Here is a 19,104-nt window from a genome sequence, read left to right on the forward strand (position 1 = left end):
TAGTAATAGTAGTACTGGAGTATGTCCTGCTGTTGTGTATATCTAGAGCTGCATATATAGGACATGATCATTTTAGAAATCAAACTATACACAGACAAATGAAAATACGCACGTACAGATCTGAATCCATGTTGTATACTATATAATCCATAAATATGTAATATAAATATAAAACTGTATGTTGTGCTTTAGTTTTTGTTTTTCCTCCAGTGATGCAGAAAAGAGAAAGCCACAGTTTGTGCCATGTACAAGTCCACACAGGACAAATGGTCAGGAATGTATATTTGAATTATGATGCATTATCATCATTGATCATTTATATTCCAGACAGCAGCATGACAAGTGACAGGTGATATTTTTTTTTTAAGAGTAAATGGCCCCTCCATCCTCAAACTTTGCACCAAAAGCACCCAGACTTCTCCATACAGGCTCCATGCTGTTGTTCCTCTGTTGCCACGAGAACAGGACTGTATGTCTATGTCACGTCTTTACCACAGTTTGACTTGTTTTTTAGAGTTAGGGTTTTTTAATTGTAGAAAATTACAATAACTGGACTAGAGGTAGATTCTCAGTTAGATGTCACTGCAACGTATCAATATTACATGTTGTTAAGATTGCCAAAACAACATTCTCATTCCCTTGCCTGATTAATCAATACCTCTTACTTTGTATTGAAATGCAGAAGGGTCTGGAACCACATACAGTTTTTTACCTGGGAAATTTAAAAAAAATGTACTGGTGTATAGAAAGCATCAGACAACCACCAGTTTTGTAACAGTCTAATCATATCCACTCCTTGGAGCTTGTGTCTCTCAAATGCTGCAAACGTTTCTCCTTGAATCTTCTTGTAGCATTCAGAGAACGTAGACCAGTCCCATTTTAATGAAGGGCTTTTAATGTAGTGCCTTGTATTTTTCCTTCTATCTTCAAGTGATGCATTTTGTAATTCTGAAGAGCACCTGACCTCACTCTGTCGACTCACTGAAGCAGCTCCCTTCATAATTCAAAATTTAACATTTCTTTTACCTCAGATTTGAGTCATTTGTTCAGTGATTCTGCAGTAATTCCTGAAGTAGGCTAGTGTTGACATGATACTAAAATTTTGAACTTTTCAAAACAAAAGTATAGACTCAATACTAATACTGAATACTCATTCCAACACCGTGATGATTATTGATACTTTGCAACCCTCAGTCGTCCAAGTAGGTTCCATAGTGGTCCAAGTAATCTTTGACTTGTTTGAATACAGCTCAAGATCCTTCTAAAGTTACTCAGGAAAGGTCTACTTCTGTCTTGGAAATGTGAATATGACTGATACTTGCTCAAATGAGTGTCAAGTTTCGATCTAGTTTTAGTATGGATATAATTTCGTGAGTCTAAAGTTGAAAAAGTCCCATCTGTTTCTCTATAGTTGAGTGATCTAAAGTCCTCTCTTGTTGATGTGAGAGGCAGAGCAGTATTCTCCTCGTGTGATGTCTTCATTGAGCCCCTCTGCTGGAGCTGTCACTGCACCATTGTGTCTTTGTTCTCACTCCAATTATCTCTTGTATCCCTTTAATCCACACAAACTGCTTTTCTGTGGCAGCCTAAAATAAAAGAGACGACTGTGATGCCTGATTAAGGAGAGAAGAAGATTACATCGCCTTGGCTTCAGAACATGGCGTCCCTTTAGTCACAATGTCAGATCAGATGTTCTCCTGTTGTTTAACTACTTTGGGCTGCCAATGTCAAAACTGTTCAGGAATATTTTGCAGTGAGTCAGAAAAGGTTTTTGTGACAATTCCTAACCAGGCGGAAAAGTAATAACATAATGTGATTATATGATATACACGGTGGTGGAAGAAGTACTTCATTTTGTTACTTAAAGGTGCATTGTGTAACGTTTCTGGTAGAGGGTCTGTCAAATGCTTTTCTCCATGGAGATGTTATTGCTTTGTTTAGAATGTTCCACAGTGTAAATTAAACTTATCTATCACAACAGAGAGACAAGCAAGTTACAGCACTGCACTACATTACAGTTCAGATCTGTGGAGAGTCGCCCCTATTCACAGAAAGAATTAGAGCAATAGAGACATCCGTAATGAATGAATGCTAGATTACATCTCCATGGAGATAAGTAGATAGTGGGCCAATCCATCACAAAAGTTGAGCAATGCACGTTTATGTAAAAGTACAGATACTGGTAAAAGTAAAAGTATCATATGAAAAAATCTACTTAAGTAAAAGTGTTAAAGAACCCATTTAAAAAAGTACTTAAAAGATAAATATAAAAGTATTTTGTGCAGATTTTGAGGTCTTATAAGGCTTCAAATGTAGTGTTTTAAGATTTCTGCTGAATTTTGTTCAATAGAAACAATTAAATCAATCATGTTTGACTTTTTATTTTTATCTACTGTATAGAAAAGTTCCATTGTGGACCTTTTAAAATATGCTCGAGTTATTCCAACTTATTTCATTTATATATTTAATTGTTTGCTAAGTGAAGCTGTCAATTCTTAAAAAAAAAAAAAAAAATGTTCCAAAAAAAATTATATTCTTGCTGAAACTTTTGGATTTTTGAATGAGTGAAAACCTTCAGAGACCTGCTTCTTCTCAATAAGGACAAAGAATATATCTGTGTCATGCAGCAAAAGATCCTGTGCTCACAACCTTCAGGAAAAATAATGTTCTTCAAAATGTACCAATCTATTAAAATACTGAACATGTTCAGATGTGTTAAGATCCTGGAGGTGGACCTGTAATTACTCATTCAGTTTGTGAATGTCAAAATGAAGTTATTTTGACACAAACAGATAAAAAAGCACTTTCCATCAGGTTTAAGAGTACTGCTGGGTTTCACATGACATTCAAAAGGCCAGTATTATATAACACAGAGCAGATGCAGCAAAATGTTAAAATGTTAAAATGTTAAAATGCAGATTTGTGTTGTAATATCTACGGTCTAGTCACTATAGAAATAATCAACATTTGCAAATTTAATTTTGGATTTCTCATACAAAGGACAATGTATGGATTGGATGGCAATCCAAATAATGCAAAGAGGCAATTGAAATACAGAAAAGTGCCCAAAGGACTATAAACCAGGACGAGGGGGCTTTTTTTACTCTCACACACCTGGGATATTCTCCTGAGGAAGTCAGACTGCAGATGATGCTATCAACCTGCCTCCACTGGTAGGAAGACAGCGCCAAACCCTGTATAAATCAGCTGACAGGACATACTGTGGAACATTCAAGGCAGAGCAATGACATCTCCACAGAAACAAGCATGTGTGGGGGTCTCCCCAACCAAAAAGTTACAAAGTGCACCTTTAATATATTGATCTAAGTTTTGGACATTTTGTGTACACCTTTGCTATAAATAATTGCTTCTTGCGAGGAGCAGCATGGATAGAACCCAATCTGAAAGGTAAAAACTCATACCTGACTTCAATCCACCTGCACGAAAACTTCAAAAACATACATTTCCAAACCGCTCGCCCAATCGTAACGGACAAACTTTCAAAATGTGCTGTAACTTTTTCTGCTGACTTCAAACGAGTTAATAAGGTGGGAGCGGACCTGTGCAGATGTGTGGGTGCTCTGATAAAACGTCGGCTTCACTTTGAGGTAAACAGTAACAGATGCTGCTCAGTCTGTAATGTACCACTAATACAAAGACTGAACTGTGGACTTCAATCTGCACAAACATGTCTCACCAAACAAACACTGCGGAGTTCACTCATCTTTGTGTCACATACATGCACCCAATCAGCAGGTGTTTGGCTACTAATGTGAGGCTGTTTTAGCTTCCTGTAAGACATATGTGGTGACATTTTGATGTTTTTTCACTATTCAAAAGATATATTGTTAAAAGGCCCATATTACACTCTATCTATGTTATAATGTTGTTTCCCCATCACAAACATACCTGGAGTTATTTTGTTTCATTCACATGTTTAACACAAAGATGATTTAGGCTGAGTTCTTCCCTCAAACAGAAAACACGCTGTTGCACATTGTGATGTCATGTGGTAATAAAGGAAGTGCTCCGTTGTGTTTTTAAACTCCATACACCTTCACTAGAATCAGTTGGATGATTTCAGGCCAGGAATTGCCAATCTCTACTAAACTAAAAGTAAAAGGTAGCAGTTAACTTGAAAACTATCACTTCATTTATTTATTTATTTATTTATTTATTTTTTGCTTATTTCATTCACAAAGTATAAAAAGGAGCAGAAAGAAGAGTCTCGTCTTATGTTGTCTGCCTCCTCTTCCCTTTTCCAAACACTACATTAACACTGATGGTTACTTTAAAACATATCAAATCACAAATATTAATCAATTACAAACAGAAATCCTCATCTTACTTTTCTTTTTCATACATACATATTGCACTGGATTTTATGTACTTTTTAAAATAGTATTATGAGTTATTAGTTTTTATTTCGAGTTTGTGTTAAGAGAGAAACAATAATCATACACATACTACGTATAAATTCAAAACAACAGAAAAGCACATTTCTTGAAAAGGAGAGGGAAGAAGAAAAAAAAACTTTAATTAACCAACCCTATTCATTACATCGTTTCAAAAATTTAAAACAATTATGTGGTTGCTGTACATTGATGATGAAACTTTACAAATATTTACAGTACATATAGCAAAATAAATTACATACTATGCATACTAAATATAATTTTAACCCAATTTTAAAATGTCATTATTGTACTCTGAATTTCATTATCTTTGCATTTCATTATACTGTATCATGACAATAAAGGCTTTCTACTTCTACTTGATCCTTCATGACATCACAAGGTGGAACAGAGCATTCAGAGCTTTGGAGAGGTAGACAAACTAACAAAGAGTTACTCAAACATGTATGAATGAAACAAAACACAGCTCCTGGTATGTTTTTGAGGAGGTAACAACATTATAACATGGCTAAAAGCTCACAAGAGTCAAGTTTGCTCAATATAGGACCTTTAACCAATAGAGTTTAGACCTATTTATCATAACAGAAGTTTACAAATGACCATGGCAACAAGAGCGACCTCACCACTTCCATCTAAGCTGTCTGTCTCACACGAACCAATGAATAATAGTCTACAATGTAAAGTCTCTGTGAGTGTTGAAATTCAAGCTAAACTGTATAACCTCACTGTGTTATTATTCATTACTTTAACAGCTACTAGTACGCTAATTCGTACTGTTCTACATCGAGTGTTTGATGTGGCTCTTTTAATTACTTTAGACCACATTTGATTAGGAAATAAGCAGCCAAACTAATTAGCAACCTGACACTAACTGATTTCAACTATGCAACTCTGCAAACAAACTATTCACTCCCACAGTGGTTCAACATCACCATAAGTTCACATGCAACTTTGGAAATACCTCAAAAATAAAATCCATCATTGGGTGTACAAGCTCTATAGACTGTGTTTTTATTGGCATTGAGTTGTTTGGCAGTTTGTGTTGTTAGCAGAAAACTCCAAATGTAATGGTGCGGTCAGGAAAAGGCCAGGGCAGGTTCTGTTGAGCCATAGCAAGACACAAACACAGTCACAGAAGGTCCTACACTTTTTGCTTGAGGACATGCACTCAAAACACTAGATAAGATTTATACTTAGTTGTTGTTGTAGTGCCCAAAAAGCCATATTTTGTGACTTTATTTAAATCCATCATTCATATTTTGCAATGACATCTTGCTGGGGGTGTTCTAGATGTATCTGTATGGTGGAACGTGCAGCTGTTACCATGGAGACACAGTGAACACATTAGCAAACACTAAAGATGATCTGAAAACTCAATAAAACGCACAATGGATTTAAAACGGATTTAAAAACGAAATGGATTTATGGTCAGACTATGTTAAAGTCCAACAGAGCTTCAGACAGAGCAGTGCCTACAGTTAGCATCACATCTCCAGATAATGTTGATGACATCAGCTGCAAAGAATCAATAGAGAATGAATACATGCACTTGAAAAATTATTATCCAAAAAGGAGCCGTGGTTGAAAAGTTATATTTATGCTACTGACTTTAAGAATTTTTAATTTAAAGGTGCACTGCGTAACTTTCCGGGTGGAGAGTCTGCCACCTTCTCGTCTCCATGGAGCAGTTTTTGTTTTGCCCGAAGTGTTCCAAAGTTTGGCATTAAACTTATACACCTTGCGTTTATTTAATTCTAAGTATGCTTATAAACTAGATTAAAAACCTGCATTGTTACTGTGAGCGGACTCGCCTCTCCACATATCTGACTTGTAACTTTGCCTGGTAGAGTCAATCTCTTGTCGTCAGTATAGTGACATAGTGTGGAACATTACAACAAAAATAGCATCTCCATGTAGACAAGCAGATAGCAAACCCTCCACCAGAAAAGTAAAAGTACTGTATATCTTTCAATAAAATGACCCCAGAAGCTCCATGGTAATGATTTACTTTAGACACATGGTGTGAGTGTGTCAGGCCATTACCACTTCATTTGTGAATAGCTCATGAAGGCCCTCGCCAAAGTCTTTCCTCTCATGGTCAAAATCACGTGCTTAAAAATATTCAGATTTTCAGCTCTTTTATGTGATATGAAGTAGTAGCATTTTCTTTTTTTTATTTTAACTCTACAATCAATCACGTTTTGGTGATTCACAAAGACTGACCTGAAAGAATGTGACCACGGAAACTAAAATAAAGACAGTAGTTTTAAATAAATGCACTGTATTCATACTAATGGTGTTACATCAGTCTCCTCTGGCACTAAATGTCATTTATTCAATGTGAAATGGTCAGAAAGATGCACTTTAAGTTAATAATTTCACATGATCTGTTTTCTGATCTGTGTTGCAGTGTTACTGCCAGCAGGCCTGCAAACATGTTGGACTCCACCAGAGCTGCTCTTGGTCACTGATTCTCTTCATTGTTTGTATGGACAGGATTTCGAGGTGTATTCAGGGGCCAGAGAGGGGCCGGTTTGGGGACCACAAGATCTCATCTTTGCTGTTTACAAATACTGTTGTCCTGATGTCTTCATCAAACCAGGACCTGCATGCATGCAATGGGACTGTTTGTGTGAAGCATGAAATGGCTAGAATGAAAATCAGCTCCTCTAAATCCGAGACCATGGTTCTCGACCTCTCCAGGTGGGTGGAGAGTCCCTGTCTCAAGTGGAAGAGTTCAAGTATCTCGTGGTCTTGTTCACAAGTGGGGAGAGGATGGAGCGTGATATTGACAGGTGGAGAAGTGCAGTGCAGTGATGCTGTCGCTGTATCAGACTGTTGTAGAGAAGGGACTGAGCTGAAAGGCAAAGCTCTCCATTTACCGGTCAGTCTATGTTCTACCCTCACCTACGCTCATGAAGTTTTGTCAGAACCAAAACAACAAGATCGCGGATACTAGTGGTTGAAATGAGTTTCCTCCACAGAGCGGCTGGGTGCTTTCCTACAGATAGGATGAGGAGCTCAGTCAGCAGGAGGAAGTGTGAGTGGAGAGAGAAGTCTGGGCCTTCCTGCTCCGACTGCTGCACCTGTGATTTGGTCGGATTTTGCAATGTTGTTCTCCCATCACAAACCTGGAGTTGTCTTTGTGTTTCATTCACAAATTTAATACATAAACAATGCATATTAAGTTCTTCTCTCAAACAGAAAATACTCTGTTTCACCCTGTGATGTCATGTGGTAATACAGGATGTGCTCCACTGTGTTTTAAACTCCCTGTACCTTCACTAGAATAAGATAAATGAAACAAACAAACAAAAAACACAATTCCAGGCATGTTTTCTTTTTTTTTTTTCTTTTCTTTTTTATTTATCAGGTAACAACATTATAACACAGTTTAAAGCTCACAAGAATACATTTTGCATATATAGGACCAGGATGACAGAAAAAGGTTGTGGGTGTTGCCCTTGCACTGTGTAACATTTCTGGTGAGGTCAAATGTACCGGTTTGTTTAGAATATTCCAGTCTCCAAATGATCTATTTTCTTGCAGTTATTCAGGTTTTCGGCAACTAAAAATATTTACTGATCTGTTGTGTGTGGGATTGCCTCTCCGCAGATCTGATTTATAAACTGGCTTCAACCTGCTTGTATATTTAATGCTAAGCTGTGAAAAGTTTCAGGCAAAAAAATAATCACTTTTTTCCTTCTTTCTTCTGTTACTATCCCAATCACACAGTTTTTGTATTCTTTTAGCAATGCAGTTAATGTCAAATTTATGGACCCAATCACTTGTTTACATTTGTGGATTTTCTGTTTAGTTATTTCTTTCAAAAACAGCAAATCATATATATCTGTAAAGCCCAAATCAATTTCCAAAAAGCAGTTTGAAGCTGGAGAAAGGACCACTAAGATACAGGGTGGAATTATGTCATTTGGGACCTTATATAAGTGCACATGTAGACAGCAATTTTCAAGCTAACATTTTTGACCATCTCCTCTCTATGGCTGTAATGTTCCAATGACTCACTTTAGTTTTTGGCTAAATATAGGGACTGAACTAGCACTTATTTTAAAAGCTTAAATCTCAAGATATGGCAGATTTGAAAGGTCCAAAAGTCTGACTATGGACAATTACAAGGTCTGAAAAGCTTTGGAGCAAAAGGACCACGGGGCTAAAGTGATGTTATTATATGGAAAATAGAAGACAGAAAAATAGGAAAGAAGTTTGGATAGTTTCAATGAAGCACTTCTCTATTCTGAAAGTTTAAAGATCCTATATTATGCAATTTCAACTCTCCTGAGCTTTAACCCATGTTATAATGTTGTTTCCTCTTTGAAAACTTATATTTATTCACACATGTTTGAATATCCCTTTATTATTAGTCTGTCTACCAGAGGTGGGGACTTGCAAGTCATGACTTGGACTCGAGTCAGACTTGAGTTATTACTTTTAGGACTTGAGACTTGACTTGCTAAAATGGACTAAGACTTGGATTTGCGGTGTTACGGCCACAGGCCTCCAGATCCTCCTCTGGCCATATCTGCTTAGATCCCTGTGTGTGTGTGTGTGTGCAAGCCTCCATATACAGACCCCTGCTGTGATGCTGTGATTGGAGGAATCGATTTAAGATGGCATCTGGAGCCCCTCCCGCTGATTGGTGGAACCCGAAACACCTGGCCAATCCCGGGCCTACACCTGGAGCTCCGGCCCTATAAAAGGACCCGCCCCCTGCCACTCTGGGCAGCTGTTCTGTTTGTGGACTTGCTTGCCATCTTTGTGTCTCTCGTGCTGTGTTGTTGAGATACTAGAGTCCTGGTGACTTAGACTGTTTTTTTGTTTTTCTGTTTCATTTAGTGTACCCCGTTTTGGTTTGCTTATCTTTCCTTATATTGTTAGCCACTCTGTTTAGAGCCTCTTTTTGTTAATTCTTGTAAGAATCATTGTTTTGTTTGGTTTACCTTACAATTCTGTTAAGTAAATCACAACTTTAGTTTTACCATTTTTCAATCTTGGTTATTTTGTTACTTCCCCCTGTCCCTAGCAGAGCTGGGTCGTAACAGCGGCCTGTGACTTGAGAAGACTTGATGCTTCTCCTTAAAAAAAAAACCCCAAAAAAAACATGCTTTTAGAAAATACTTTGGCAGATTATTTTGCACCCTGGGTGTAAACAACTAACACTGTTATTCACACATAGGGCAAATTGCTATTTACACCCGGTGTATTTAGCGTTGGTACATAGAAAGGCACCCGGGTGTTCCTAGACAAAAATGCTATTTACGCGAAGTTTATTTATAAAAAAAAAAAACCAAAAAAACAAAAAACAATTTCCTGTCAGTACAAACATAAAGGCGCCAGCCCAGTGAAAATCTGTAATTTTTTTGAATTTTCTTTCTTTGGATTCTCAAATCCAGCTTCCTGCACTTTTTCACAGGAAATGACGTAAGCAGACGCATCACACTTCCCTTTTTTCTTGAGATGGGTGTAAATAGAAGAATCATGTCCATTGAACTTTTAGCACCCAGGGTGCAAACAGACACTAAGAAATACTTTTCTCTTTACAGTTGATACATGCTGTACTTAATTTTACAGAAACAAACTGGAACATGTCCCTCCCACTTCTGTTTGTTACTTTGGATGTAACTGAAGTACTGTGATGTGGTATCCTCAAATGTACTACAGTAATATGCAGTAAAATACAGTAAACCAGAGGGAACTACATAGAACATGATCCTTCCATTTCAGTTCAGACGACATGACAAAATAACAGTATTTTTTAATCTGAATTCTTTCTATTCTGACCGTAATGATTCACACTAAGATCTTGTCAAAACATTTAAAAAGGAAAATTTTATATAAATACTCATATATAAATATACCATGAGTTTTTAGTACAATTTACCTTAAAATTTATATTAATTACTTGAACTGACTTGAAGCTCAAAGCAGACGACTTGGACTCGACTTGGACTTGTCTGTATTTCACTTGGGACTTGACTTAGACTTAAGGTCAAAGACTTGAGACTTACTTGAGACTTGCAAAACAACAATTTCTGCTGTCTACATCTCCAAAGCTCAGCTGTCATGTAGGTTTCAAGTTACAGCTATAGCTTCCTTTTTTACTTTGTGTTCAGAAGAGATTAGCAATTCCAGAGCTGAAATCATCCAAATGATTCTAGTGAACGTGTATGTAGTTTAAAAACAGAGGAGCACTTCCCGTATTACCACATGACATCACAAGGTGGAACAGTGTTTTCCATTTCTGAAAAGCACACATCCTAAATATGTAGGGTTTGTGTGTGTGAATGAAACAAAACACAACTCCAGGTGTATTTTTGACGAGAAAACAACATTATAAGATAAATCAGAAAATAGCGTAATATTAAAACTTTAAAGTATAAAAGTTTATCGGAAGAGTTTTTGAAATTTCTTACCTGTGAGTAAATAAAAACCTCCTGAGTTGGTATTATTGTCTTGTTCTGAGCTATAAAAGAAGCCTATTATTATCACTGATTGTTGTGATTTTTTTGCAATATAATTAAAGAAATGTTATTCGTCAACTTACAACCTCAAAAAACTAAAAGAATAATTTGAAAATAAATGTAATTTGAGAGACAAGTCATTTCAAGTCTGACGGGTTTTTTTTTGAATGCCATCTGAATATTATTTCATGAATATTTGTCCTGGCCAGGTTTGTTTTCATTGCAGAACTAATTTCATCTCATCAGCTTGGTGTTAATTAATCAGAAATCCAATTAAAATCATTGGGCATCATAATATTTTAGCAAGAGTCAAAAAGAATTATGAGTTAATTAAAAACAAACAACAAACAAACAAAAAAAACTACAAACATGGCAGTCGGCGCAGGGCATTTGACCTTTGACCTTGCTCTACTCTCCAACAGATAATAAGCGTGGCGTTGTTTATTTGCTCGTATTTCACTCCATGTATTATGCAAAGGCTGATTTGATTTGTAAAATAGAAATAAATCACTTTCACAACAGGGAGCCACTGCTGCAAAAACAACTTTATCTTTTAATTGACTCACATTAAAAACACACAAAGTAAGCTGCATCACAGATTAGGAAACTGCAGTCCAGCACTAACATCTGAAGCTGAAGATAGGGCGGCCATTTTGGATCCGCCGGCTCTGTCCATGGAGGCGTCTTTTCGAAGGATGAGAGAGAGAGAGAGACACAGACAGAAGCTACAGATGGAAATCATAATACAAAATCTCACAGACGTTTGGACTCCTTCCTACCTGTGATGTGTTCGTAATGACAGATTTAAAGTGTTGACAGAGAAACAAAATTAAAGGCGCTGTACCTGATTTTTTTCAAGCCATAAAGTCAAATTTGTTTTACTTACGTATATTTTGTATAAGCTGCTCTTTGGGTTAAATAAAACCACTTTGCTGTCTGTGTTTAATTACAAAGTGTTGTAGCCTCTGCAAACTAGGAAGTGCGGTGTTAGCATGCTAGTTGTTATTAGCATTATTGCGGCCTCTGAAAGTTGTGAAAAGCGCTCATAAAATCATCACATGAATAATTAGGATCCTCAGAGTGTATGAAATAACTGAGGAATAATTTTGGACCGCTGCAAACAGTTTAAAATGAACTAGTGCTGTTTTAGAAATGTGCTGTTAGCATGCTAGTTGTTGTAAGCATCGCCGCTTTGGCCTCTGAAAGTTGTGAAAAGTGCTTACAAACTCATGTGTTAGGAAATATAAGTACGTTTGGACTATAGGCGAGTTTCAGCTGACGTCATTGTTATTAAAAGCCCGCGTTGCATGCTGGGAAATATTTTGGTCAGAGACAAGAAACACGGTAGCGGTCAAACACAGTGCGTAACCTCGCGTATTTCTCCCCGATAATGGTAAATTCCTGCTGCATTATCGGATGCACAAATAGAAGCACAGAAGAAGGAAAATGTCTTTTTCATATTCTGAGTGAAAAGAACCGCTAACGGTGAATTAAATGACTTTCAAACATTCGCAGAGAAAACGTAGAAGATCCTAGAAAAACTGTGGACTCCAACAAGTTCAACAACACATCGAGACTCTTTTAGGCTTTCATCTTTTCTGCTGTGAATGGCCCAGGAGTTTCCACCAAGTAACTGTGGATATCTCCGAAGTGAATATTTGTCCAGGTAGTTGGCGATTCTGACCAGAAATTTGGTTTGGTCCACATTTTGTAGGGGTTGAAAAGGGTGATTTGGCTCCATCGATGCTTATGACCAATTTCTGGTCAAATCGTCTTCAGTCCTCTGCCGTTAGAGTGGATAAATAACCGGGATCAATGCCCTTTACGTGCTTTCTCGCTCCGTCCGTCATGTTGAATTAGTGTTTATTGCCGCGGACCAAAATAATTCCCAGCATGCAACGCGCGCTTTTGTCAACAATGAAACTCGCCTATTGCAAACCATTTAACCATCTGTATTTCATGTTTTTAGACATTAGAGAAAAATCCTGCACACTGTCTTACTTGCAAATTGTAAGATTAGGACAAACAGTGCAGCGTTTCAGCACTATGCCTTCATCACGCAAACATGGCCTAGTGCCGAAGCGTTGCATGGTTTGTCCTAATAAATCTCACAATTTGCAAGTAAGACGGTGTATGGGATTTTTCTCCATGTTCTTGGGCTGTTCCCTCTCCTCCAACGCACCCGTGTCAAGTAATAGATGTCCAAAGTTCTCATTCTTTTATGCTTTTAGACATTCAAAATCAGGTACAGCACCTTTAAGTTTCACTGGATCTTCATCACACACAGGATTTTCATGTAAAGCCACAATGTTTACAGAGAAATGCCAGAGTAGATTTTGAGGACAACCAACCTGCATCATGGTCTTTTGTAGAAACTTTTTCAATAACAGTGATTTTAGAAGTTGTCATTCTTTTTTTTTCTCCAATCCCATTTAGTGCTTCTGGTAAACTGTAAACAGAACTGCGCTTTAAAAAAGTTTAAATAGTGTTGGTTTGCTTGGCACATTACATTGTATAAAATGAAAGCATCTGCGCCAATCAGGCTCATTATCTCAGCTGGATCCTTATGTACACTCAATGTAAATGCTAATGATGTTTGGAAAAGGTCAAGAAATATTCAAATTAATTCAATCCAATCACATTAACTCCCAGTCAAAACACCAGAAATATATATTTTTATATTCTTATATTCTTTAAGGTGCACTGTGTAACCTTTCTGATGTAGGTTCATCTACTTGCTTGTCTCCATGAAGATGTTTTGTCTGAAATGTTCCACAGCTTTAAACTTCTATTAAGTTATTGGTCAGATCTTTGGAGAGGCGATCCCACTAACAGTAAGATGTTTTTTGATGTATTTTATCAGCACCCAAAACAAAGATAAATACATAAATGCAAGATATATGAATAGATCAAGGTAGATTATGTTTAAAGCCCTACTGTGGAACATTTGGCCAGGCAATCTTCAAAACAAAGAGAAAAAGAGACAAGATTTTCCCCTACCAGGAAAGTATCACAGTGCACCTTTTTTGGTACTTTGGAACCTTAGAAAGATAGAAATTAGGAATAATAAACCTTCCTTTATGCACTGAAATGAAACAAATTATGTGTTAAACTGTCTGTAGAATACATAAGTGTAAAAAGTAGGATTTTTTTTTTTTTTAAGTGTTAGCACATCTGGTCCAACCTTAGATAAAATGATAAAAATTTGAACAATACAAAAACTGGAGATGACATCAGTATTTGCCACATCAGAACTATCATAAAACTTCTTGGCTCTATACATTCACAGCAGGATTTCACAGCGGGGCGTTTCCCTCGTCCTGCAGGTAGGGGGCGACGGCACATGGCACAGAAAGCAACACTGCAGTCTGGTGTATGCATCAGCAAAGAAGAGAGATCAATACATGCTCTTTGAAACCTATCGTACACACAGTTTATTTGGCAGTGAGCGACTTATGAACGTGTCCATTTGATATAAACATGTTGCATTGTGGGAAGTCGAGTCCCCTGCGTAGTCCTTTATAGTGTGCGCTTTTTGGAGTTTATCTAGCAAGTTCGCTGACGCCTCCTTTGTCTCCATTAGTGGCTTTTTTGGGTGACAGAGCTGTCCTATTCACAAGTCCCTGTCCCGTCCCAGGGTGCTCTGTGTTGTAGTCCTCCTGTAGGCTAGGGGGCGCTCTGGTGGGACAGGACAGGGGAGGATCAGCAGGCGATCTCCTCCAGAGTGCCCAGCGCGGTCTGCAGCGGCACGGCCACAGTGTGACTGATGGACTCCGAGTGGTTGGCCACAGGGTCACAGGAGCTCTGCAAAATACAAGGACAAGGTTATTTAAAGGTGCACTGCGGGACTTTTTGGTTGGGGGTCCGTCACCGGCTTGTTTCTATGGATATGTCATAGCTCTACTTTACATTTATTCAATTACAGGTGATTTTATTATTCAAAATATCAAGAAAACAAGCAGTTTGAGCAGACTGTGAGTGGGGTTGTCTTTCCGCAGATCTGACCTGTAACTTGACCTGGTTTGGCAGTATTACGGGCGGCAGTAGCTCAGTTGGTAGAGCATTCGCCCACTGATCTAAAGGTTGGTGGTTCGAATCCAGCTCTCGACGTAAACATCACAGGTTGAGTGGTCAGATCCACTGATGTGATTCCAGCTCCCACAGATGAATGCTGTCATTGTGTCCTTGGGCAAGACACTTAACCCACCCTGCCCACAGTGTCTGCGAACACTGGTGTATGAATGGATGAGTGGTTCCTTGTTGTAAAGCGCTTTGAGTGCCTTGAAGGTGGAAAAGCGCTATAGAAAAATGTGACCATTACCATATTATTGGTAGTTCCATTAAGTTTTTGTCAATAAAAATGATTCCACAACAAGTGACACTAAATCTGCTCGATTAATGATAATAATAAAAGGGAATTCAATTGAAGTTATGTGTTGAAAATGATTTGATAGCAGCTTTTGAAATCCACGTTTTAAATTTATTGTGTATATAAAATAAATAAATACACAAAGAAACGTTTTGACCCATGGAATTTGTCACAATCCATTTTTATCTGTTTTTGTTTTGACAGATACAGTGTTCAAAATTGGCGACTTGCAGCCATTTTTTTTTTGCAAAGAATTTCTTCTGAAACTGAATAAGTGAAGCTGATTGTTTCATTTATAATTCACTATATATCACTATATACAGGTCAAATGAGACAAACACGTTGATAAAAATTAGATTCAGAATATGTCAGTTCAAAATAAAAATAATTCTAAAGGAAAGCTGAAACTGAAAAAAGTCAGGATCAGTTTGTACTCCAACCTCACGAATAAAATAACACAAACACTGAACAAGACCCAACAAATCTTCTGCTGTCTCTCAGATCATCCCCGGGGACACCAGCTATTCTTATACATGTATTTACCCTGTGGCGGAAGGTAACCAAAGTACAAAAGTAAAAGTTAGGTATGCATCTTAGGTATCTGTACATTTTCATTTATTTCACTACATTTTAGAGCAAGTACATTTTAGGTCTGGATTGAAAAGTAAAATATGCTTTTCTTTATGGTTAATTATTTATTTTAGCACATTTATTTTCAGTTAAGGTCCCAACTTTGAGCAAACCAGATGTACAAAAACATAAAAACAGCTTTTTTTTTTTTTTTAAATCAGCTAAATTTTTGATCAAACATTTGATGCTTTAATTGTTTAAAAAATATGTTAACTTTTTACTCTTAAAGTACATTTTTAAACAGGTACAATCAAAAGTTTTAGTAGATTTTTTCTTGTGATACTTTTACTTGAATAATCTTGTATCTGTATTTTGACTAAAGTAACAAAACTGAGTACTTCATCCACCACTGTGTTTACCCCCCAAAAATTTAAAGCAAAACTAAAATCTGACTTTCCACTGTGTAGAGTTTGTTCCCACTTGTACTGTGAAACATTTCAGATAAAGCACTGACATCTCCACGGGGAAAAGCTTTTGACGGACCCTCCACCAGAAAAGTTACACAATACACTTTTAAATACTCGCACATTTGATATACATTTGAATATATATATTTATAAGCAGAAGAACCAGAAGAAACTTACATGGACAAATGAGTGAGATTAGATGAATGGTTTAGTGAGCATTGATTGAATGGAAGGACATCGGTGAGGAGAAGAGAATGATATGAAATCTTCTGGGATCTTGATACTGATGTTGGTGAAGAGGTGGAGATGGAAAGGCTGAGGTGACTGCTGGTTCTGCTGCTGAGGGGAGGATCAGGACAGAGGAGGGGATTGCAATGAGGATGAAAAAGTGCATTTGATGTTTTCCTTTTTGACAAGCCATAAATATAAGCCAATCACTGACAGCAACAGACACAACGGAAATGAGATAGTAGCTAGGACAATAATATAACTTTCCTGATTGAATTCATACTGTATATCTATTAGGGCCTAACCGATATATCAGATGGCCTATATTATCTGGCACTTGGAGACATATTGGCTATTGGCCTGAATCTAGTTGATATGAGCCACAAGTCCACGTCGACGTGTTATACATCCTTATGAAGCGTAGACTCTCTATATTGAGTCCATTTAATCCAATTTACAGACAGATAAATGACCTAATATGTGGCGCCTCATCAGTATTCATCAGAGCAGTAATGTCTGTGCCTGTGACGCCGCACTGCCCCTGAACGCACCTCTAGAGTCATGTCACGTGATACACATGCTCTACACCAGTGGATTCTGAGGCTGCACTGAGGCGCTTGATTTAAATGCTCTTGTGTCTACTGTGATACTGACTATAAATAAAAGTGAACTTCAGCGCAGTTTAGGCCAGCAACAAAACTACTGCTTGGCAAAGGAGAAAAATCAGAATGTCAACTGGACAAAAGTTTGTTTGGTCAAATATGTTTCACAGCTCGTTTTAGAACTGAAGAAGCAGCTTGGATGAGCTGCGAAACGTATTCGATCACACAAACTTTTGTCCAGTTGGATTCCAGCTGGACGACTGAGGGATTTTTCACAAAACTAATTCTTGTTTATATCAAAGTGCGATTACAGAGAAAAGAGGACTGCCCCATAGACAGACTGTCAACATGTTAGATTATATTCTTTTTACGGATGATTGTTTTGAGTCAGGATTAAAAGGACACTTATTTGTGAAGACTTGTGATCTGAGAGGTCCCCTTATGAGCGGTGAGAGCTGAGAGCTGCAAATGTGTCAGTTTTGAAAATATTTCTCATTGGTTAGCTTTTAGCTGCTGTGAGCTCCCACACATAAACAGTCTGCTTTCTCTTACTACTATACAGTAAAGTGACTATCGTGGCTGTGTACTTGTTACTGGACCTGCACTGATATGTAGATGACCTGTGAATAGAGGTGTGAATAGTCCGCATTTACTCATATAATTAATTACCGTGGCACACACGCATTTACTGCTGAAGGCTAATAGTGGTAGTTTTTTCTTTGTTTACTGACTAGAATGTCATGCAAAAATGCCATTAGGCGACTGTCTTTAAATATGACAAGGCAAAATAAGAGTAAATCTATCTTAAACAGACTCAAACCAAAATTTTTTAATCAGTTGAAGATTCAATCAACAAAATATATCATTATATCAGCTATCGGCACCTCCAAAGCCTGTTATACTGGTATCATATCGGCTCCAAAAAAAATCCATATTGGTCGGGCCCTAATATCTATAATACATTATAATTGGGATGATGGATGGATGATACGGTAAATGGATAGAGTCAGAGAGAGATAGAGGGCTGGTTCAGATTCAGAATATGCTGCAATTGTATGTGTTTAGTTTTACTATTAATAATGTAAAACGACACCTGAAAGGTCACGAAAGATCATTTTTGCAAGCGATGAAGCGTAGACTGAAAATGTGAAAATGTGAACGAGAAATTCAAGCTCCATTCACTGACTATTATGAGCTGTATTGAATTAAATGACATGCAATTTATTACAAACTGCATGTCATTTAATTTAGTAAAATGTCAAATTTGTCAATTAAAAAAATATTCCGCAACAACTGACACTCATTCTTCTCTATTAATAATGATAATGATAAAAGGGAATTATGTGTTGAAAATGATCTGATAGCAGCTTTTGAAATCCACAGTTTAAGTTTCTTTCTCTATTTTACCCATGAAATTTATCACAAACCATTTCTATTTTCAATTTTACAGATCAAATTCCCATCTAGCGACTTACTGGAATAGTTTTCAGTGAGAATTTTACACTTTTTTACACTGAAACTACCCGCTGAATGTTACAGAGATGAATTTTTCATTTAGAATTGTTCAAACACACAAAGGAGATTCAGAACATGTCATTTCAAAATAAAAAATTTGAAATGATTGTAAACGTTTTTTTTCGGGATTAAAAAATAAAAGTAAGAAATTCACCTGCATTTTAAAGTGAAAATCTGAAACAAACTATCTTCCAGTTTGGATAATAGACGTGCAAGAAGGCTGGAAAACTCTTATCAAACTGACTCGACTAAAACCTCCTTCTCACCAAACGTATCTGTGATTATCTTTAATTAGCAAAAACAGCATGGTTATATAATTTCATATTCATCCTGCCCTCTTAAACCAAATCTCAGTCAGGATCAATGATATGAATTAGTACTTTTAGCTCCGGATAAATCCTTGTACAAGTCAAGCAGGTGCACATTTCGTACATTAAAATCCATTCGCTTCCATCTGCA

The 19,104-nt window shown here is 37.2% G+C and overlaps 1 protein-coding gene across 1 annotated transcript in view; it reads right to left on the bottom strand.

The window, feature by feature from the left end:
- Window positions 1–14,131: 14,131 nt before the first annotated feature.
- asic2 (acid-sensing (proton-gated) ion channel 2) overlaps window positions 14,132–19,104 on the bottom strand; it is a 673,491-nt gene continuing 668,518 nt past the window's right edge. The window contains exon 11 of the mRNA XM_055152913.1: window positions 14,132–14,698. Coding sequence (XP_055008888.1) covers window positions 14,597–14,698 — 102 coding nt within the window. The 3' untranslated portion in view covers window positions 14,132–14,596. The remainder of the gene's footprint in view (window positions 14,699–19,104) is intronic.

The sequence above is a fragment of the Boleophthalmus pectinirostris genome, unplaced genomic scaffold, assembly GCF_026225935.1.
Source record: "Boleophthalmus pectinirostris isolate CB_2022bp ecotype Guang Dong unplaced genomic scaffold, ASM2622593v1 HiC_scaffold_17, whole genome shotgun sequence".
NCBI classification, from domain to species: Eukaryota; Metazoa; Chordata; class Actinopteri; order Gobiiformes; family Gobiidae; genus Boleophthalmus; species Boleophthalmus pectinirostris.